General features: G+C 44.4%; 1 protein-coding gene across 4 annotated transcripts in view; it reads right to left on the bottom strand.

Annotated features, from left to right (window-relative positions):
* PLEKHG1 (pleckstrin homology and RhoGEF domain containing G1) overlaps positions 1-23,403 on the bottom strand; it is a 272,018-nt gene that overhangs the window by 91,668 nt on the left and 156,947 nt on the right. For all 4 annotated transcript variants that reach the window (XM_086947960.1, XM_086947961.1, XM_086947962.1 and 1 more), the window contains exon 4: positions 1,357-1,426. In XM_086947960.1, the coding sequence (XP_086804086.1) occupies positions 1,357-1,426 (70 nt within the window). The remainder of the gene's footprint in view (positions 1-1,356; positions 1,427-23,403) is intronic.

The raw sequence follows: 23,403 nt of genomic DNA, 5'->3' as shown, positions 1-23,403 counted from the left end.
CAGGACCTATTGTTTGCCTTCTTCATCTGAGTCAAGACAAGCTGAGCCTCTTAGCACCACATTATCAAATTTGTCAACATGCCCAGAATGATAAGTAGTACACCGATACCCAAGACGCGAACAATGCCACTTTCATGCGCTTTCTGGAGCTCCAGGCTAGTGTTTTGATTATTAGTTCTACTCATATTAAGTGAGCTCAAAAAAGTTTCATCACAAATACTGCGTGTATTAGCAGGATAATCAACAATACAGTACATGTCAAGCTCTTTACTCTGGAAATGATTTGGACTTCGATCTTAGTGAAATGGACAACGCTACTGACCACGTAATATACATCGCAAACACATGCGATTGAATTTTCCTCAATAGCCGTTTCACAAACAGCTTCACTTTGGAAAACATCCTTTACGACGCAACTTTTACCACGCAGTGCCTTTACAACGCAGGTTTTTCAACGCAAGTCATTACAACCAATTGCGCTGGGGGGCGCTCTAGGATAGGTAATAGTTTAATTTACTATCCAACACCTTCCCTACTATCCACAGGGACTGGAGTTGGAATAGTAAATTAAACTATTCACTATCCAGCACCCCCAACGCAAGTCGTTGTAACGACTTGCGTTGAAAAACCTGCGTTGTAACGACTTGCGTTGAAAAACCTGCGTTGTAAAAGCATGCGTGGTAAAAGCATGCGTTGTAATAACGTACATCCCTTCACTTTTGGAGTTCAGTTTCTGATCAGGATTAGTGTTCAGATTTAACCTTCTTGTGTTTGCTGTGTACAAATTTACCTATTGACGCCCCTCTATGCTGAATCTTGTGTGCCACTGTACTGTAATTTACAGGGTAAGACAAGCACACCCTCTTGGCATATATTCCAAAATACAGTCATTTCTCAATCATCTGAGCTAATGTCAAATAAATTCAGGTTGCCATATACAGGTGCACAGAACAGAAAAATACCCGCTTTGGAGAATGTACCACCAATAAAAAGATGAATTTGCTTAACATTCAGTTCTGTACTCTAAGTATGTAGGAGATGTATAATTAAATAAGAGTTTGTCGACAGCATGCATACATTTCACAATATTTATTACAGATAAAGTTCTAGGCTGCTCAACAAATCCCCAGACTCAGTAGCTTCCCACACGGTGGACATCAATCTGAAATGGGACTGTCGTGAACTAAAAGCAAAACCATAAAGCTCCCGGATCAACGCCGAAAAGACCCGCCTAGCTTAGATCTGCTACTCACCCACAGATTACGTCATAGCAGTTGGCAAATTGAGCCTGAAAACTAGTCACGTCTCAACCCCATGATAATCCAGGCCTTTCAAGCAGGCCGTATATAATCTTACCTTTGAAACAAAGCACTCCGCGATAGCCACCGGGTCGTTTTCACAGTTTTCCAAGTCCTGCAAAAGCTCACTGAAATGATACAAATAAACTGCATTAGAGAAAGCCAATTGGAAGCCACAAAACACACAGGAGCCAATAGTGAAATATTTATTTACCAACATGCTGAGGAATACATGTTTGTGGGACTACAAAACGACCACAAAACAATGTATTTCCTTTAATATATAGTGCAGTAAGTAGCCCTCATCTTGTGTTAGTGGTTAAAGTAAAGTAAAAAAATATATATATGCTTTCATTGATGTTGTAAAAATACATTAACTGAAAAATTATAAAACTGCTTCTATCCATGTCTGTACAAAGATGCATGTAAATATAGTTGTGCAGAGACGACAGCCTATTGGTCTTTTCTGCACGGGTTTAAAAATGTCTAAAGTAAGTGACACTATCAGCTGTGCCTGTGGGAGGTGCCTTGGATGAGTGGGTTTTGGCACATTTTATTGCTCTTCTCAAGTTAGGTATTTCTAGAGGTAGGCATTCTCCCCACTACAGCTTTACCAGATGTCGGTGCTGTGCTTGACAGTTGAGGGGGTGGAGGATGTAATGTGCTGGCATGCGTGGTTGGTCACCAGGGCAGCTCAGATCCTTTCACTGCACCAAATTAAGCAATATTGGTTGATGAACTTGGCCCCTGGCTGTTGCATATCGAAAGTAAAGGTTAAAAAACAATATTTAAAATGTGAACATAATGATAAGGGAATAGAAAACGAAAGAAAAGGCAAACAGAACAAAACCAAGCACTGGCAAAGCCAATAGGTGTACGTTTAGGTGATAACCCTTTGAATTTGATAGTGCTTATTTTGTTTGTGAATGTTTTGAATTGAGACATGTGCTACACGAGCGGTTGGTCTCTAGCAGTATTGGAAGAGTTGCCAGGCTTTTCTTTCGGTAAATTAAGCATTTTCTAAAAGTAATTAAAAAAAATTCTTATGTAAAAGTAGGCATTGCAGCAGTAATCCACGGCACTGGAGGGGACCACATATATTCTGCTAGTCAAAAGCAGAATGTCCTCACTCCCAGTCAGGTTTTGTGAACGGCTTACAGTAGGCCAATGGATGAAGAGGGCAGACTGAAAGCTCAAGTACGTAGTTTTTTTTAGGGTATATATATATATATTTTTAATTAAAAACAAAAGGTCTTGGCTAACACCAGACCTGAAAAGAAAGAAGGTGGTGGTAAAAGAAAAGAGAAACCAACTGGGATAACGAGACAAAATAACACAAAAAATAGATAGAGCAATCATTCACCAGTAGGATCAGTCCTTTTGCTGGTGCCTAGTTAAAAGCTCTCTGTGGTGGATGGTAATTAGAGGGAAGCTGGTTCTCATCTCACCTTGATAAGGCTAAGTCAAAGTCTCCATAGTCTTACTGATCTAGACCATACACTAGGCCAGTGGTACTTTTTTTTTAAACAATTTTTATTGGGGATTACCATGACATTATGTTACAGCTTGTGCACAAGTTACTTAGTCCATTTTATATTATGAGATACTTTTGCGTCCCACTATTACGGACATGCATTCAGACCCCCAGGATATTGCGGCAGAGATTTGCAAATTTAGCGGCACAAAAATTGAAATTTAGTCTCATAAAAATGTAAATTTGCGGCATTATTGTGGCACGTTTTTAAAAAATACTTATCATTTCTTTTCAGCCTTAAATTAATGGAACATGTTTTTGCAGAGTATTCCACTTTGAAATAGGCATGTTTAAAGTTTCTGTAGCACTACAGAACCACAGCTCCAATCCTAAATGCATGGGAGGCCGCCGTATTTCTTCCTGGGATGTTTTAGCGCCCAAGTATGCAGCCCTGTCAGGGCACAACTTTCACCACCCTCTTTCTGGTTTAAGTCACACAGCCCCTTTTCTTTTTGGTTTCAGTCATACAGATGCCTTCGCTCCCTGTTTTCAGTCAAACAGACCCCTTCGCTCCCTGGTTTCAGTCAAACAGACCCCTTCGCTCCCTGGTTTCAGTCACATAGACCTCTTCGCTCCCTGGTTCAGTCACACAGCCCTCTTCGCTCCCCGGTTTTAGTCACACAACCCCCTTCGGTTCCTAGACCTTTAGTAGGTGACATTTAAATAATTATTCGTGTAATTTCTCAAGCACACAGATGCATCTTGCATTCTTATTGTGCGTGTACATTTCTTACGAGGGGTTTAACAATGTAAAAAACCTGCCTCCAAGTGATAGTTTCTCTAAAGTACTTGTGAAGTGATCCTCTGTGTGCCTTGGTTTCCTTCCATTGCATTAGTATCTAGCTGTTAGGTAGCTCCCAGGCAACATGGTACTTGAACAAAAGAAGAGCCGATAGCCCTTTAAATCAGGCCTTTGTTTTGGCTCGGTTGGAAGTGAAAATATGAAAGCACCCTCGCTGCCAGCAGGTTGCTGATCTAAACTGGTGTTTCTGAATTATGTTCCAGTGTCAGAAAATGACACCATGACACATTCAGCATGTTTCCCTGGGTGAGCCAGAACCCAGATCTAGGCCAGAAATAGCTACCAGAAATGGGATCCCCCTACGTTCAAGTTCTGGGTTTATGTAGGGGTGAACCATGCTGGACCACCCTTCTTTGTGTCTCACACTTCATAACATTTCTGGAACATAACAGGTGTTTCAAAGCAGTTTCTAGGCCATTACTTTGCACAAGTGGGGAGGGGTGACTACTGAAATGTATTTCATTGAATGGGCATGACAGGCTTGTTCATCTCGTAATAAAGTGTCAGGTATAAAGCGGTGCAATGTCACATATAAGCAACCTGAATACTTGGCAAGTATGAGAATATGAAATCTCCCTCCCTGGTTTTGTCAGCTACAATCTAGAAGTTCAAGTAAAAATAGAAGAAACAACATTGATTGACGCTGTTAAGAAATAACAAAATACAAATATTACAAATCAACAGTTTCACTACAATGTTACGACCGACTTTTGTCTTTCAGCGTTCAGCTATTGAATACAAGTGTTTGGCGCCGTCAAAAATGGCAGCTGAAACCGTTCCCACAGCCCCATCTACTGCATTTGCCAGTACACTGCCTCTGTAAATGCGTGTACACTCGAAGGACGGCTGTGAATTACCATTTTTTTTAAAATTGTTTTTATTTTTTGCATCATGGGGAACATCAAACAAATTATACAACAAGATATAAACAGAAAATACTAGAATTAATCTTCATCGACATAAGACATGCTGTGAATTACCACCAACGCAGTAATTTAGAAACCTTTTTAATTAATCACGTAGTGTACCGCAAATGAGCCAGTTAGAGGAAAGATGGTACGGAAAGCACTAAGCACTCCCTCAGGAGAAGGCGGACCCCATAATTATTCCCTCGTTAAAAAAAAATGATGGCATTCTCAGGCAGTTTTGTCAAAATTGCGGAGGGTTTTTTGCAAATCGCTAAATCCTGGAGGGTCTGTCCAATTTTTCGCTTTGTGCTATGAAGCTAGTAACAAGACACGGCAGTACGAGGTTAAATATCCCAATTTTTCTGTTTACAACCAAACTATTTTTACAGTTTGCCTAAGGCATATAAATCCACAATCATCACAAAAACAAAGGCATAGCAGGACTAGAGCAGTTAATTTGGCAAGCTTTAGTACATCATTTGGTATCGTATGGAGTTGTGGCGCAGCAGTTTGTTCAAGGACAAAATGTCACCCATATATCAAGTACATCAAGTGTATATCACGTGTTAGGCCCTCCTTCATTATAGGACTCTCTTATAGGGGATGAAATGTCAAGAGACTCCCTGTGGTATATGGCGTGTGTCACTTAGCTCACCCAAGTACTGGGAACCACAAGCAGCCCTGGCAAAGTGCTCGACCGGCCCTCCCTCCCCACTTGGTGGTGTTGGAGGTGCCGCCGAGCTCTTTGCCGGGGCCGGTTTTCACCCGATTTTGTTACAGGGCCGATTTTGCAGCTATGCTGTAACAAAACCGTCCCCCACCCGTGCGGCGCACCGGGGGATTGCCCGGTACCTGCTATGGCCAGTCCGGCCCTGCCCAAGTAGTTACCCCTCCCAGAGCAGGTGTGGTTGTGGTATGCTATATATTTGATGTTGGGCCAACTAGATAGCATTGTTACCTCCAGGCACGCATTCTGGGAGCCCGAGGGCAGGTAGGAGCCTTTTCACCCCTCTACCTGGCCATGGAGTTGTAGTTTAGTAAGCAGATGCCCTCATGTTTCTAAATCTCAGTCGGCGTTCTATTCAGAGCAGACTATCTGCAGTCGTCTCTCCTCAGCCACCCTCCATTCCTGTATGTCTGCTATCCACTTGCATATCATAGGCGGAGTGGCCCGTGTCAAATGTATCGCAACACGCAGTCTAGCAAGTACCAGCCCTAAGTGTGCAAACCTGTGTTGCTTTTTATTAGTCGTCCTTGGGGTCGGCAGTTCACCCAACAGGCAGGGTTTATTGGGGTTCTCAACTCAGAGACTTGTCACTTCTCTGAGCATCTCCAGCACCCCCCTCCAATAAGCTCAGTAGTTCTTAACCTGTGGTCCGGGGACCACTGGGGGTCTGTGAAATCCTACTCAGGGGATCTGCGACTGCTTAGAAAATTAAATAATATTAACATAATAATAAAGTGTGCATAAATAAAGAAGCAAAATGTCATACTGAAAATTTTAAGACGTTCTGTAAATGTGAAGGAATTTGAAATTGAGATTGTTAGCTTCCTCAGATAGATTTGTGAGAGCAGTGCAAGCGCATCAAACAGAATATAGTATGGACGATGAGTGGCCTCAAATGAATTTAGTAAAGCTCCAACCTTTCAATTAAAATTTAGATTTTTTTTATTGTTTGTGAATTAAATACAATATTTCATCATTTGTGTACTTGTTGCTTGCTTTTGAATATGTGTGCATTGTTTTGTAGTTCAAATCAACAAAAATGCTTAGGTCGGAGTCCCAGCTCCCAGTAATGAATCAGTGGGGGTCACCGAATTCCAATAATGATTGACTTGGGGTCTCCAGGTTTCACTAATGAATAAGTGAGGGCCCACAGAAGTCAAATGGTTAAGATTCACAACACTAAGTTTAAAGGAACTTTATGGACGTCTCAATTTAGTCCATCCGAATGACCAGAATTACATGGTTTTTTTTTTAACTTTCGGGGTAAATGGTAAAACCATCTTTAAACCGTTAAAAACTCAAAAGCAGAGGCAAAGAGCATCCGTGAAAATCCAATAAGGCCAGTATGGCCAGCCTTGCTGATTTTTTAGGTTGAGCCTAGGCAGCGCATGCTGTATTTACTCTGTGGGCTTACAGCCCACACATTGCCCGTATATGCCTCACTTCCATCGTCGTTCAAAAAGGCTTCCTCCCTAGAGGTTAGTCCTTCTTTGTCCTGACTTGTTGTCATTTGTGTCCTCCCATAGAGCAGCACCTAACTTCTCGTATCTTTACGCTGGTGTCGTTATGTGCTGTTTTTCTAGGAAGCCTTTTTTTTTTTGCTCACTCGCTCTGCTTCGAGGACCTTTGAGGTATGTTGTTCCTGCTCCAGAGTGGCACCACAGCTGGGCATCGGCACTGCAATGATTCTTGCACATGTCAAACAAGTGTTCAACGGTATAGCTCACAGGTCTTTCCGCAGAACCCCAGACAGAGTTGCCTACATAAAGCCTATTTTATTTATTTGGCAAATCCAGGGGTTTTGTTTCTGCCATTGCTTAAGTTGTGTTTTCAATACATGTGTTATGGTGAAGTCAGGAGTTGGTGGCATTGCAGGTCTTTCATTTTCCCTTGAAACGAGCAACAATTTGGGACAGTCTCTCGGCACCCTGAGGATGGCCGCCACAGTGCCTCATAAGCACAACGGGGTATACTGACAAAATAGAGGGAGCAATTCCTTCCGCTTCCTTTAGAGATCTACGTTTTTTAATTGTTTTATATAGCACATATAAGGTCCAATGGCACTACAGCACGCAATTACTTTATGTCTTTTTTTGTTTTTAGGACTTAAAGATTAAGTGAGTTGCCCCAGATTAGAGGAGCTTTACCCGCTGGGGCATAACGTCACTCTTTAGGGGCACCTTTATCGCTGGGCACTTGTTCCCACCCTTTTGGGAGGGAGGGGGGCAGGCCAAACCGGGACCAATTTTTGTGTGTGTAAAAGGCCGCTTTACTGAAACAGGTGCATATCACAATTTATTAACACTAGCAACTGCCTTACAAAACTAAAACCTCAGTACACATAAAGTACCTGACTCCTTGCCCCCCTCAGCGGTACGATCCCCACATCAAATCCCCACCCTGCCAAATACAAAATAACATTACATAACAATCATATTACACAATCTTACACAATATAACATTTACAAATCCTAACCTCCAATGAACAAACCCCTACCTGCCTATAAGCAACTGTAACTAACAAACCTCTAATCTAAACTTAGCCTACCTGGTTACTCTTTCCATGCTCCTGCTCACAAACTACCAACACTTAACTAAAAACTACAGCCAATCTAGACCCCTGTGGACCTTTTCAATAACCGCCTCTAGTAAGAAACCCTAACCGGGATAAAAACACCCCAAAGAAACGAAAACGAGTTAGGGAGGGCGGGGAGAAAAAACCTAAATTCGCAGAGCTCCTAGCCACCAGGTCACCAAACCTAAAATGGTGGCTGGGAAAGCGCGAAAACACCCCTTATACCATTAAGCTATGATTTAGAATTGGGTTTCAAATGGGATAATCCCAATGTAGCCCAAAGTATCACCAAAAATGGCCGCTACCCGGCCACCCCCTCCCCCTCCCAATCTGCCCGGGGGGCAGACCTCGCGGTGCTCGGCTGACACCCAAGCCCTCCTTGCGGCTAGTTCTATTTTCACTAATGGACATATGCTGAATTCAGGACATTTTCGCTCCAAACATTTGCCAAGATGGCAACTCTCACCCGAAGACTGAGAGGAGGTCAGTGTCAACCTTGTTTCACACTACAGGTGCATTCACATGCCTACTGTAAAACATGGCCCAGGTACAGGCAGTTGGCTCCGCAAAAGAACGAGTTCCCTTTTGTTTTGCAGTGTCTGCCTCAAAAATGGGAAATTTAAATTAATCTGCAAGGGGGGAGAAAAGTCCAAGTGCTAGAGAATGTTTCCAGAAAGAAGATTTTATGTATGTTGCAAAAAAATGCGTAATGCACACAATTAACTGTTTCCTTCCATTACACATGTTTACGAATCCAAACACTATAGCATCAGGAGGCTGTTTGTTAATAATGAGGCATGTCCATATTGCAGATATGGTGAATTGGTGCAAAATATAATCGCACCATTTTTTCTGCTTGGGTACCAGGCCATGCAGAGACCACTATACACACGATCAATCAAACAGATTTCAAAGTATTTTTTGAGGTTTCTACATATTAAGATGTGGAAAAAAAAATGTCCGCTTTCAAAATGTCACAATTGAGCTATGTTTGTTGCAAAGTCACACCCTTTTGCAGTTATTACATAAGTAGTTCACAATAAATCACCTAATTACTCACGGCAAAGACATTTAAATACTATTTCTGGCGTTTATTTTAAATATCTGAAATGCAACGCATGTGGTGCATATGGTTGTGCAATCGGTTTCCTCACGTTTTGCGCACAACACTGTATATTTCTATCCGGGAACCTCTAGTGACCGCCTGTCTTAGTGCACCATAATTCGCCCAATGCTGTATATTTCTATCCGGGAACCTCTAGTGACCGCCTGTCTTAGTGCACCACAGTTCGCCCAATGCTGTATATTCCTATCTGAGAACCACTAGCGGCGGCCCGTCTTAGTGCACCGTAGTTTGCCGAATGCTGTATATTGCTATCTGGGAACCTCTAGCGACCGCCAGACTTAGTGCACCGTAGTTTGCCGAATGCTGTATATTGCTATCTGGAAACCTCTAGCGGCGGCCCGTCTTAGTGCACCATAGTTCGCCCAATGCTGTATATTCCTCTCTGGGAACCTCTAGCGACCGCCAGTCTTAGTGCACCATAGTTTGCCCAATGCTGTATATTGCTATCTGGGAACCTCTACCGGCGGCCCGTCTTAGTGCACCATAGTTCGCCCAATGCTGTATATTCCTATCTGGGAACCTCTAGCGGCGGCCCGTCTTAGTGCACCATAGTTCGCCTTATGCTGTATATTCCTATCTGGGAACCACTCGCGGCGGCCCGTCTTAGTGCACCATAGTTCGCCCAATGCTGTATATTTCCTATCTGGGAACCACTAGCGGCGGCCCGTCTTAGTGCACCATAGTTCGCCCAATGCTGTATATTCCTATCTGGGAACCTCTAGCGACCGCCAGTCTTAGTGCACCATAGTTTGCCCAATGCTGTATATTGCTATCTGGGAACCTCTAGCGGCTGCCCGTCTTAGTGCACCATAGTTCGCCCAATGCTGTATATTCCTAACTGGGAACCTCTAGCAGCGGCCAGTCTTAGTGCACCATAGTTTGCCGAATGCTGTATATTTCTATCTGGGAACCTCTAGCGGCGGCCCGGGATGTATGACGTTACAACGCATGCTTTTACCACGCATGCCTTTACAACGCGGTTTTTACAACGCATGCCTTTACAACGCATAGTGCTTTGGGGCGCTGGATAGTGAATAGTTTAATTTACTATTCCAACTCCAGTCCCCGTGGATAGTAGGGAAGGTGTTGGATAGCAAATTAAACCTATTCCCTATCCTAGAGCGCCCCCCAGCGCAATGCGTTGTAATGGTTTGCGTTGTGAAAGTTGCGTCGTAAAGGCACTGCGTGGTAAAAGTTGCATTGTGAAGGATGTTTACCTGTATATTCCTATCCAGGAGGAGGCCTGTGATAGTGCACCGTAGATCACCCTGACACTGGCTCTACAGGAACCTCTAACTGTCTGTGGTACTGCACCTTTGGGCGCCCAGGGCTAATGTCAGGACACAGGGCATTCTAGTAACAAGCTTAGGTCTTGCAGCTTGTGCGGACAGCACAATGTATAGAAACGTACGCCCGGGTCGGTTGTCTTTACTGGAAGGGAGCGTTGCTTAAGTAATGGCAAAAAAGAATTAAATGTACGCAGTCCTGACACTTGAACAATTGGTTGTCTGCACTCCCTTATTCTGCCTTGGATGAATGAAAGGCTGCGACATGCAGCGCGATTGCTACAGGCTGAACTACACGTTTATCTTTTTACCGAGCTCTAGAATCCCGAAATAAAAAGTTGTTCAGCGCTGTGTTATTTCCAGTGGTTAATTTGGAAACAAAACATGTGTCCGGGCTTACTTCAGGAGGCAGCTTGCACCAGCCCATTTCTCCCGTTAGCATTGACTTAAACAGAATCAACTACTAGCCATGAAAGTGGGGAGAGGATGTGGCATAATGACCAGAGCTGCCAACTTTAGAGGTGGGGAACCAGGTTCGAGTCTGGCGTCAGCTCAACATCCTGTGATTCTGGGTAAATCACTTAATCTCCCCGTAGATGAATGTATCCTTAACTGGTGCTCGTGAAAAGCGCCAGTGCTGATTGAATGCCAATGCTGAACACTGGAAACCACAGGCTCAAATTAAGCACTGGTTGTTTCTATTCTACCATGAAACATATGATTTGTATAGCTCTTCAAATCCTGGCAGCACAGCACACAGGATAATATGCTGCATGGCTAAACACTTATAAGGTCCCAAAGGCGAGCCTATTGCTTATGCTAATGTCAAAGCAAAGGTCTTTACAGACGCCTGATCTCCAAGTCCCCATTATCTGCCTGCTGCTCAAACCATAAGACAGATTCATCTAAAGACAGAAGTTAGCACTGAGCGGGGGAGCTGGGGGGGGGGGGGGGGGGGCGGAGGACTAATCTGAGACCACATACCCTCAGATTAGGGAAACAAGAGTTGTTTTCACCAATGATTATTTGTTATGGCACAAATACGAGTCTTGGGAGATAAAACAGCAGTGCTAGGCACCCGTCATTCTTGGAAACCAATTGCATGAGGTTTGCATATTGTTTATCCCTTCACAGAACAAAAGAGGACTTTGTCGGCTCCTATAAATATCTACTAATACTCCCATCACAGGGACAGAACAGAGCCACTGCTGAACATCAAACAGGTGTTGCACTAGCCGGTCACATTCAAATTGTAAGAACACAATACACTTCAAAGAGGCTTCATGGCCACCGCTTGACAAGTATTGTCTGGATTCGGAGTGAAAATAAACAGCAAATTAAGGGGAAAACGGAAATGGTACACAAACTTGTAGACAAATACATTTGGCAGCATAGCTACTTCTAGGGGAGACTTAACAACAATACAATGTATTGGCTATGGCAGTGATAGAGAAGCTAGAGCCTGGTTTTAACCCTATAAACAGCAAACAATGGTAGAGTACTCCGAGTACCATTAACAAAACCCTATGGAGCTCGTGACACAGTGCTGACGAGCTTCCGTCCCGCGGGCTCAAATTAAAGCCTGTCTGACGCATCTTTGTACATAAAATGAAAGATACCAAAGGAAGTCCAAAGTTGAGCTATTGCACTTCGTGTACTCACAAGCAAACAACTGGCCTTCCCACTTGTGGGCGATGGGGACTGATGTGAGTTCTGACAGACCGGGAATACATCTGAAGTGGGAACTGCAGCATTCACTGCTTTAGGTCGACTCCTCCAGGCAGACTCATTCCCTCATGTAGGGTTCCATATAAAGAGCTGGGTCACTTCATGGCCCGCATGCAAAGTCACCAAATGTGTCGGGGCCTATGGAATGTCTAAGTGGAGCTAAATGCCCTTGTAGGGCAAGAGGCTACGATTTATACAAGGGAGATTGCAGTCCCTTAGAAAGTTGGGGATATTATTTGGACAAAGTGGGATTACTAGGACAAGGGGCAAACCTGGAGTAACTGAAAAGACAGTAAATGAGGGAAAGTGGGGGGATGGCACACGCAATTTGTTATAGGACAACCAACAAAACTGGAGGAACCATCTCTCTCTTCCTGGCGACTGGGATAAACAGTATCTTCCTTCTCCCACGGCTGTGCCACTCTCCAGGATCAGATGGACGTTTTGATGTTCCTTCAACTGACCAAAAGCGGGTTCCTGGGAAACGGAAACAGAAAACCACTACTTTTCTGTTTCCCAGTAGGAATGTGGACTGTAGGAAAGGAAATTGGCACAGGCCTATTGTTTACACCCCTACTTGTTGCCAAAACATGAGTCAAATTATGACCTCAATGCAAAATCTCCTGGTCATCGTTTGGGGGAAAGCGACATTTTAGCTGCGGTGTTGATTTGGAGTTCCGAATCTTCCAGATACAAATTTCCCACCTGATGCCTGTCCTGCTGAATGCCCCTGTTCAAAAAGCACCAGCTAGCCCTCCTGTGTGACCACCGGAGTGAATGGCCTCTTACCTGCAGCACCAACACGCTTCAATGTTAATCACTCAAGAAAATGACAAAAGTAGCAGGGATTCTGCAAAGTCCAATGACGGATGCCACTCCAAAGGAAGAAGCTTGACATCTTAAGCATAGCTTCTTATAGGTTCATTGTACACCTATCAGATGCCTCTTTTATATGGAGGTGCTGAATCAGGAAGTTCCTTCATTGATAAGTAGGACTCAAGAACATGCTCATCCAGGGCTGGAAAGACTGTCTCTAGAGGCCTTCGCAAGAAAAGGTGCATCCAATTTTCTGGATGGATGGCTGGGCAAGGAGATTGGCCACTTCTGACATAAGTGCTTCAAAAAACATTAACCACTCAGAGATCGCTGAGCTCGAATCAGGAGAAGGCCTGTAGCAACTGGTGTTTTGCTTCCAAGAAAAAAGCATTTGTTCAGAACCTTCGGTAAGTCCCGGAAAGTGCGATGAATGTGTTTCGGAAAGCCTCAAGCACTGTCGGCCATTTTCTGGTGACATTCAATAGTATGTGCTGCCGTAAACAATGAAGCTTAAATGTTGCACGGAGGGAGCCATGAGCAGCAGCAGGTTTTCAGGGAAAAGAAGGGTTCATCCAGGGAGGAGCCCACCCTGCAATGACCTTCAGCACAAACAAGGCCCTCTATCACAAAAAGGGCCCTCAACAAATGCACAGAGTGCGTCGTCACAACACAATGGACAACGTGCATTACGCCTCCTTTTCAAGAGTCAACGGAGGTGTGCACGCTCGCTACACCATCATATGCTTACTGTGTGCAAAACGAGGTTATCAGAGCACAAAAGACAGTGAACAGGAGCAAAGCTCCCTTTGGGGAATCTTAGTCCGCCTCTTGATGCCCAGGGTCCTTATATACAGCACAAATATGAAAAGATGCTTGCCTGCGTGAAGTGCTGTGTTACATTTACAAATGTATATGAACGAAAACTTACATAGAATATTCTGTGGCTCCTTGCATAGAGAAAGGGCCTTACAGATTCCTTTACCACACAGGCGCTTACAATAGTCCTCAGGGGATGTCGGAGCGAAATGCTGAGAGAAGTGTGGCTCAATGGTTAGAGCGGCAGACCCTGATGCAGAGGTCTAGCCTGGGACCAGGGTTCAATTCCCCGCCTCGGCGGGTCTTGGGCTCAAAATTCCACTGGCCTGATAATTCTCGCCTCGGTGCCAATTCCAATCATGGAGTCCCACTCTGCAACTCTGGGCAATAGCTTGCTTAATCTCCACAACGACCCCAACAACGCTAATGATGCCTGGCCTCCACCTTGGGGGTGCCCAGGAGTGGACGCCTCACAGGGAAAGCCAGGACGGGTTCCACAGCGGTATTCGTACAAGCGCCTTGAGACCCTTGCGGGTTAGTAGTGCGCTATACAAATATCAATTTACATTTTTACATTGAGATAAGGGACCCTAAAGGTAGGACCAGACCAGGTACCCTTTTCGGGTCCAAAGCGCAGAGCTCACCTGAAGCCATCAAGGAGGATGTGGATCTGGGTGTCAGCCTGATTGCAGGTTGATGGAGGAGGCTATAGATAGACCATAAGATGAGTGCCACTGTGAAACAGGGTCAAGGAGAAGCCTTTGAAAGTAGGCCTGCACCAGAAGGTGAGCTGGTGCACCACGCAACCCTTCATTATTTCCACGGGTCACTGACTGCTGTGGGGACTACATCTTTTTGTAGAAGATTAACAGATACCATCAGGTTATTAGTGTTTTTGTCATGGTCTATTTTGACAAGATTCTATAGAGTAAAACGATTTCATGCTGCCTCGGACTCAAAGACATATTAAAAACAGCAAGCCGCAGATCTGCAATATTATGGTGGTATCATGAACAGTCTTCAAATGCTTGACAGCACCGAAGGAGACATGCATGAAAATTCCGCCCAAAGTGTTGTTTTGATCTAAGAGCCCTCTACAGCTCAGTACGCTGTAAAATAATGACTTTGGCTTGATGTCCATGGCATGCGGGGTGAGGAGGAGGAACTGGAGTGGGTTAGGGTGTAGGGGAGGGGGGGAAAACAAATTTCCCGTAAAACAAAAAAAAAAAAGAAGAACTGGGCATACTAATGAGTACCCCCAAGGTTATATTCAGGGCCGACTTTGCGATGATGTGGGATTTCATGTGATATTATTTTAAGTTATGATGCTTATTTGAATATTGCTTCTATCACCACAAGGTCGCTCCATCAAAAATATGACAAATATCTGTGTGAAGATTTAAGAGGTACACCATCTTGGTTTGAACCAAACTCAAACAGATGCAACATATAGTAATTCATTTCTGAAAGCCAGAGCTAGGGCTTCTATCGGTGCACTGAAAAGGCAGTGCACGGGAACGGAGATGCCACTTCCTATACTGACTCGGACTTCTTTATCACAGCACAGCAAGTCAAGTCCTGGATCAACCTGCCTATACATTCAACATAAGAACTGGATAGGCGGAGGCCTCTGACTCATGGCTACTCGGAGCCACCTTTCCTAATTTAAAGCCTTTGAAAAAAGAAATAACCTTCAACAATTTCCAAGCAGCTTGAATGAACAAGATTAAGAGAATTAATGGCCAGAAATGAGTAAAATTATTGACTGAACCAGAGCTGAGATTTGGAAATATTCAAAAGTTATCACAGGACATTGTTGTAGCACTTTGTATATATATCCAAGGGAGAGTGTTTCTTTTGGGAAAAGTTCATTGAAAGCAACGTTATCACTAAATGGAATTCCATGGAACCTTTTGGGATGGAGCCACACGAGATGCTGATGTACCAAAATCCTGATCTTCCAAATTCCTATAGGACAGGCCAACATGGAGAAGTGATGAGCTGAGCAGAGCGTTCTAATACACCCCGACTGGGGTCCATGAAAGAAAGCCTAAGAGGTAACCAAAATAGTCCCTATTAAAGATAATGGCCAATTGTGGCAAAAACATCGTCTAAAAACTAAAGGACTGACCACCAGCCCATACAATAAAGTACACTCATTTTCCATTACTCAGAAGGCACTGGAGTCAATGCAGGATTGCCAACCCAGTGCACCATGCCGTATGCAATCATCGGGAGAAGCAGAATGTAAATGATACTTGTGCAGATGAGGACTGAACCAAATATATACACATGCAGATTTTGTAAGGTATTACAAGGGCCTGAGAGACAATTGTACCTGTCAGGTCTCCCAAGAGGGTCTAGCAAGGATTATCAAAGTGCAAATCCTATAACTCCAGGGTTTGTCATAGCAGGAAACTCAAATCTTTGCCTATTACAGTAAGCTGCAAGATTTCATGTAATCAAATGCTTTTCTACAGGCATTAACACAGTGTAATGACAATCCACATTTACAGGACTAAGGGCTTTAACAAATGTTTTTTATGAAGATATTAGTCAGGCCTGCTGTCTTTGTTGTAACTTTTCATAATAGCACGATCAGACCTATAGCCTTGACCAATGGCCTGTCAGCATAATCAGCTCAGCACTACCGTATTTAGCACACGCTTTCCCACAAGGAAAAAAGTGAATGACACGCATTCTTTCAGCAAATTCGCAGATGTACAAAATGACAGTTGAAAAATAATTAATAAGCCTTTCTAAAACAACTTAATCAGGAACTCGGAGTGCAAATCTTCCTCCCTGAAGGTTTATCACTGGGCGTAACCAACACCAAAACCAACTCGAAAGTGCCTCGTCAACTTGTGAAGGAGAAACTTCTCCAGAGTAATTTTTGTCAATTACCTGCAATATGGCTCTATTTTTTAACTCCGACTTAAACAATCATTCCGAATAGCTTTATTGCACACTCGGCTCTAACTTTAAGTTTCTAAGCTAATGTGATCACCTTGTTTCCATTTTCAAAAACTTTAACACAGTGTAACAACAATCCATCCTTAAAATGCCTTGTGGCTTTAGTATATCGTTTTGCAATAAATAAAGTCTTGCTTACTGCCTTTGTCAAAACTTTTCCATAATAAACAGATCAGTCCTACAGCCTTGACCAATGCCTTGCCCCCATAACCCATTCAGCCCTGCTGTATGGAACGTAAGCTTTCCCATAAAGCAAAAAGTGTAATACAAGCCTTCTTTTTCAGTATAAACACACAATTTCTGCCCAAACAAAGGGGTTCTCAAAGTAACCAACATTTGGGTGGTGCCTAAGTCCACGGCTTTAAGTGGGCAGGGCCCTGATGGTGCTCAGCACCGGCAGTAGGCATGGGCGGAAAATCCGTTCCGCTCGCGGATTTTGCGGATTTTCGGGAAATCCGCAATCCGCGAGATTCGCGAATCTCCCGCAAAATCCGCAAATCCGCGAGCAGCGGATTTTGCTCGCACTGCTCGCACTGTTCGCGTGAGTTCGCGCCCCGCGAATAAGTGCAAAATTGCAGAAATACGATCTTAGCAAAACTGAAAGTAACTACTTACCAGGTTCAAAAGTTCAGGCTCATCATTAGTAGCCATTTCCTGTAGTGCTTCCTGAGGGGCCCCTCCAGAGTTCAGTTGCCAGTTGAAACTATTATGTGACCCTGCTCTGAACCTCAGAATAGTTACACATATGCCACAAAGGTCCTGAATTACAGCTAAGGGAGACAAGCAGGAGCCAGGCTGGAAGTTAAAATCCATTAATCAGCCCCTAATTCATTATTGTCAGTTGGGGCAGGGCAGGTGTTGTAACTAATTTTGCAACAATGAAAGCACTTAGCAAGTGCAAAAGATCACTAATCAGGGCGCACTAAGGAAGCAGGTGCCAGCTAAAAAAATATTCTGTGACACATTAATCAGCCCCAAATTAATTCAGGTCACTTGAGGCAGGGAAGGTGTGCTTTGCTTTGCCGAAAATAATGTACACTGGACAACCAGAGGGTGTGGTGATGAAACAGAGGGTGGCATGGGTGGGCCAGAGGGTGGCATGAGTAGTCAGAGAGTGGCAGTGGTGACAGAGAGTGGCAGTGATGAAGAAGAGTGTCCCAAACAGGCTGGACACGTAGAAACAACAAGTTCGCAAAACTTGCGACCCGACAGGTAAGTTCGCAAATTGCGAAATTGTAAAAACCCTCGCGAACTGGCAGAAACACGGGCGAACACAAAAAAAAAAAAAATCCGCAAATTCGCGGGAATTCGCGGATTGCGAATCCGCAAATCCGCAAAATTCGCGAACGCGAGATCCGCAAAATTCGCTCATGCTTAACCGGCAGCTCTTAAAAGCAGGTGCTGAGATGGATCCTAATCAGGCTCTCCATTTTTACCCCCAGGGTGGAAAAAAAATAAGTTAACTCTGCACTAGTACCAGCCGTCACTGTTTTTGATGTAACTTCAAAGAGACTCATTTTTCAGTTTTATATAGCGCAAACTTGGAGCGCTTCACATGAGCAACAGTAATATTAAACTGGGATATCTTCATGTTTTGAACCGCAGCATGTAGAGCCAACGTCATGGCTCGAACCTGCTTTCTCAGCTCTAAAGTCGGTAGCTCTAGAATTATGCCCAACCTCGCCCACAATTTGGAAGCAATTTCAATATTATATACAAAGAAGTCATAGTTGTTGCTTATTTATCTTATGCAATTTACAAGCATTGACAAAGCCTGGTGTTTTGTAGGTGTAATTTTATTTGTGTTGTATATCTGGATGCCGTGACAGAAGCAGCAAAATACCAGTGGGGCAGCACACTATGCTACGTACAGAATTTTAGCTTAAGTGTTTTAAGCTACGCCTTCAATTACATCAGCCACGCCCCTATGAGAGACCCCCCAGTTTTTTTCATCACACTTAATGCCTTGCTTCTTCAAGCTCTTTTTCTGTGAATTACACGAAGTCTGACCAAGCCATCTTATCAAGCCGGACCTAAAGAGTAAGACAAACACAAGTAAGAGCTAATATTAAACATATTTTTCTGACTATGTGGCATAGTACAATTATCAGAGTAATACCAGAGCTAAATCTACGGCGACGTGGTGATGTCTGGACAGTAATTGCAGGGGATTTTCAGGCCTCCACTCTCGACCACAGGGTGTTAATCAAAATCATAATACCATTCATTATCATTATGACAATGCAAGTCTAGGATTTGTACTCGTCTTCAAAATACATTAATTGTAAGCCTTATCACTGCAAAAAATTGCCTAATTGCCAGACCGGGCAGAGCAACAACAGTTCAACGCCCGAATACAGCAGTGTGGGGGTCAGTCTAACATGCCTTGGAAAACTGCTTGAGCAAACTGTCTTAACCACTAAACACCAAACATCCAACCACCACAGGTCTCCCACCACACACACCCAGCAAGTCAATGATGTCAGATGTGCCAACACACATTTCTGCTAACTTATTACCAAGGAGAAACATCGGTCAAGAGGAGAAAGAGTGTGTGTGTGTGTGTGTGTGTGTGTGTGGGTGTGTGTGTGTGTGTGTGTGCGTGTGCGTGTGTGTGTGTGTGTGTGTGTCTCTCTCTCACACCAAGTGAGAGCACAACCATTTATTGTGCAAAACTAGGTGTTTCAGCAATGAAACCTTTGTCAGTTCAGTTAACTGAAGAGGCAGCAGTCCAGGAATAGTGATGCAAGGTTGCTTAGTTTACTGGCAGCAAAACAAACAGGCGACCGAGAGGTGTCATTTTATCAACAAAACAAAACTATAAAAATGGAAGTACTGGGGGTGGGAGGGATCAGGAGGAGAAGGAGTACCTCAGGCAGACAGCACCTTCAGCAACGGGCCACCCATACTTTTTCAAATTCTTCCCTTGTTCAGCTGTTGGCCGAGTTGCACTGTAATTGTGTTCTCTCTGGGATGTAGGCACTAAGCAGTGAAGATTGTCCTTTAGTTCTGGGCTTTATTCAGGAAGGTTCCTAGCATGCTAGGCAGAATATCTCATTCTTTTTAAGGTCTCAACAAAGGCAGGCCTTTTCCTTGGTTACGGGGTATGTTCTAAACTGCATCCGAGAAAGTAGCTTCCAGACTCTCTTTTTTAGTCCTTTCTCCTGTACTGTGCACTAAATTCCTAGGAGCAAAAAGATAAACTTGCACACCTGAGAAACAGTGCAATCATGGCCACACCAACTAGCCACTCAAATTTCAAACTGCACGGAGCCCTTTGGGGGAAGTCAATCAGAAACAAATGCATCTTACTGTAGTCAGCTCCATGGAAACAAGCATCCTAAAAGGGGCATAGTAACTCTAATATTAATGGTGATGGCAACCATTCCATAAGTCCACTGGATTTGTGCATCTAACCCAGATATCCTTTAAACAATCGAGGGATGTTGCAGGGCTCAGCTTTCTGCAGGAGCCAGATGCAGGATGGAGGGGATGGGTAGGCAGCCCATCAGAATGGTCGTGCTGTTTTGTGGTGTCCTTGCCTTTGACCACAAGTCATTGTTCAGGTATCTCCTCACAGCAAATGCTGACCTGCCGGAACTTGCTTGACCCGAAGCATGTGGCACAAACTAATCTTCCATCTGCTACGAAGGGGATGAGACTTCCAAACCGGGCATACAACAGCTGGCTTACAATGGCTACCGAACAGAGCGAGAAAGTGGAGAAAGAGAAGACCCCAAGGGGACATGCGCAACAGGGAATACAGCACACACTTTGGCTATTGTGAGGAAATGCCCTTTTTGCAGGATCACCCCCACGTTTTGCTAGATATAGTGCTGTCTTACTGACTCTTAACATTGGGACACTGAGGTCCAGCATCCAGTGTATGTGCTCTGACCCCTAAAACATGCAGAATTAGGTAATCCCAGATTGGCATAGTTAACGCCTCTGTAAATATCTAGTATATGGTACTATGGGTAACCAGGTTAAATGTCACTAGTGGACCGCAGCACCTATTGTGCCACCACTATAGTGACAAAGTGAAAACATGACGCTAGGTCTGCTCCTGCAGCCTACCACAGCAGTTTTAAAACAGCAAATTCGACCTTTGCCAAAAATGTCCTTTTCAATACTTAACCCTTTCGATGCTGATGACGAGCTCAGCTCGTCATCACCCACGGGTGTCGTGTGCTGATGACGAGCTGAGCTCGTCATGGTGGCAGCAAAAGAGCAAAATCCAGCACAGGGGGGGAAAACGGCCAGCAGTCATGTGGTTAAAAAGTCATCCCTATGGTAGGCCCCCAGTTCCCAGAGAGCAGGGTGCATGGTATTTAAAAGCTTGTGGTGGGTGGGCCTAGGGAATAACGTACGGCAGTGAAATAGGCGGAGACATGCAGGGTTTAAAAATCAGATACGAGTCAGCTGGTGGGGTTGTATAACGGAGGTTGAGCCGAGTGGTTTTCCGATGGCAAAGAATTGTTGAAAGATTAAAGGTACAAACTGGGGTTTCGGGAGAGATTTAGACAGACGTATGTTTCATAAATAGTTACGGGTTAGATTGCGTGTTTTACATTGTGGTTTGAGCTAAGTATTTGTCTGGTTATAAATAACTGCTGAACAATTTAAAGTACAAACTGGGGTGATGGGGAGAGACTTAGATAAACGATACAACTGAGGGGATTTATTTGGTTTTAAAAATAACAGACAATAGGGGGCGTGGCTTAGCACCCGACGCGGATGGCGGCTCTGATGTGAGCATCAGCCGAGGGATTCACCCTCTTCCACCTGTGCCGGGCGATTCCCGGGAGAAGTTCTTTGAGTCGGAACATGGTGGGAGCACTCTGACTCCGGCGGCGGCGCATTTCAGCATCTTGTGCGCTTAATTTTGGCAATTGCGAGCGGTCGCGGCTCCCTGTCAGCGGCGACCGCCATTTTGTTTCTTCTTCGCGCGTTTCACGCGCCAACTCCCAGGACAATGCTGCCTTTACCCGCTGCTCCAGGCCTACGCACATGCTCATGGTGAGCTCATTTTTTCATATTTCAACGTGTCAGTGCTTTTACCCTGCCTGCCTCATTCAGCATAAGCACTGTTTATGATTATTTCGACTTCGGCGGCCATTTTGTCTCTTTCACTATTTTCAACATGATGCTCCTCTCTCTTCTTGCTGCCAGCGCCTCCTTATGACTGTGTACATTTTCTGGGCTGCCCTCATTTGCCACAAAGCTGGAGTTTACTTGTTGGATTCTTTCTTTTTTCTTTTAACGCGTTGGCATTTTGCTTTTCATGCTATGGACATTTTGCGCTCTCCTTTCTGGCATAAAGGTTTCCAGACTGATGCAATTGGATATTGCTATGTATCCTCATGTGCACCTTTGTTGCTCCTAAGTGACTGTGAAGAAGTCTCCTTCGGACCTCTTTGTTTTGACGCGCTTCTGTTGTTTACCCCTCCTCCATTCCTCTATTGACTCTCGCAGACAGGGAATATTCTAGGTTCCAGCCTCTCAATTCCTTTCTTTTCGCTGGTGGCTTCATCATATGGAGAGAGGCGCAATTGGTCGTGTTTCCAAAACTCCACGACGTGTTTTCATCAAAAATTCCAAGTTCTTCTCTGCACTTGCGCATCTGGAAGCGTCTCAGGAACTTACCGCCCAAATGTCGCAATCCAACATAGAGCAACCTGTTCAGCCCTCAGGGAAAGCTACGTAGAAACGCCTAAAAAAAGACCCTCCATCACCGTCTGGCTCAACTTCAGCTGTATCCATGGAGCTATTGTTGGAGGAGATACGTGCTCTTCGACCTTTCATGGAGGAAACCAACTCTAAGTTGCAGGTCTTAACTGATAACTGGTCACAGATGGATGCGAGAGTGACGACTGTGGAACACTCCATATCTTCTCTTCAGGAATCATCCTCTCAGGTGACGCACATGCAGTCGCAGATTTCCTCCCTCCAGAAGCAGGTCGAGGAGCTTGAGAATCGCAATAGACGCAACAACCTCCGTATCTACGGCCTGGCGGAGAATTGTGAGGGGACTGACCCCGTTGCTTTTTTCAAATCCTTCCTGCCTAAGCTCCTTCATCTACCTGAGGGAACCACGCTTAATATCCAACGAGCACATAGGCTTGGCCGCATTTCTTCATCTTCCTCTGCCTCTTCCAGACCGCGAGGTGTCATCATGTACTTTCTGGAATATACCGATCTTCTCAAAGTTTTATCGGCAGCCCGCGCTTCTCCTTGCCTCACATGGTCAGGATCTACCCTCTTCTTTGCGCAGGATTACGCTAGGGCCACAGCCAGTCACCGTACAGCTTTCTTGGATATGCGACCGGAGCTCCGATCCATAGGCGCCAGATATGGCCTCTTCCACCCTGGTCTCTTCAGAGTCACTCATAACAACAAAACGACGACCTACGAGGATCCTGTTCGTCTTCGGAGCTTCCTTAATTCCTGCCAGATGTCTGAAATGGACCTCTCAAGTTCATCGTCAGCTTTTCCTCCATGACTTTCATAACTCACTAATCTGGTTAATTCATTGGTTCGCATAGTTTGTGTTGATTTCTCATGTTTGTTCTCATCATGATGTTCCTACCCTTTTCTTATTTGACTTTTTTTCCTTTATACTTGTTCCCTTCCACTCTCATATGTTCATTTCTTTCCCACTTATTCGAGTATCTCGTTTCTACCAGTAAACCTCGTGATGTTTCCTTCTCCTCAACTCTTTTGTTTCTTTTTCTCCCACAGGTTTCACAGTTTACAGTATGTCCTTCCCTTGGTTTGATGGTTCGTTCACATCGGATGTACCGCCTTCCCTAGT

The sequence above is a fragment of the Lissotriton vulgaris genome, unplaced genomic scaffold (assembly GCF_964263255.1).
Source record: "Lissotriton vulgaris unplaced genomic scaffold, aLisVul1.2 SCAFFOLD_1361, whole genome shotgun sequence".
Lineage (NCBI taxonomy): Eukaryota > Metazoa > Chordata > Amphibia > Caudata > Salamandridae > Lissotriton > Lissotriton vulgaris.
This window is presented reverse-complemented; position numbering and strand designations above follow the sequence as displayed.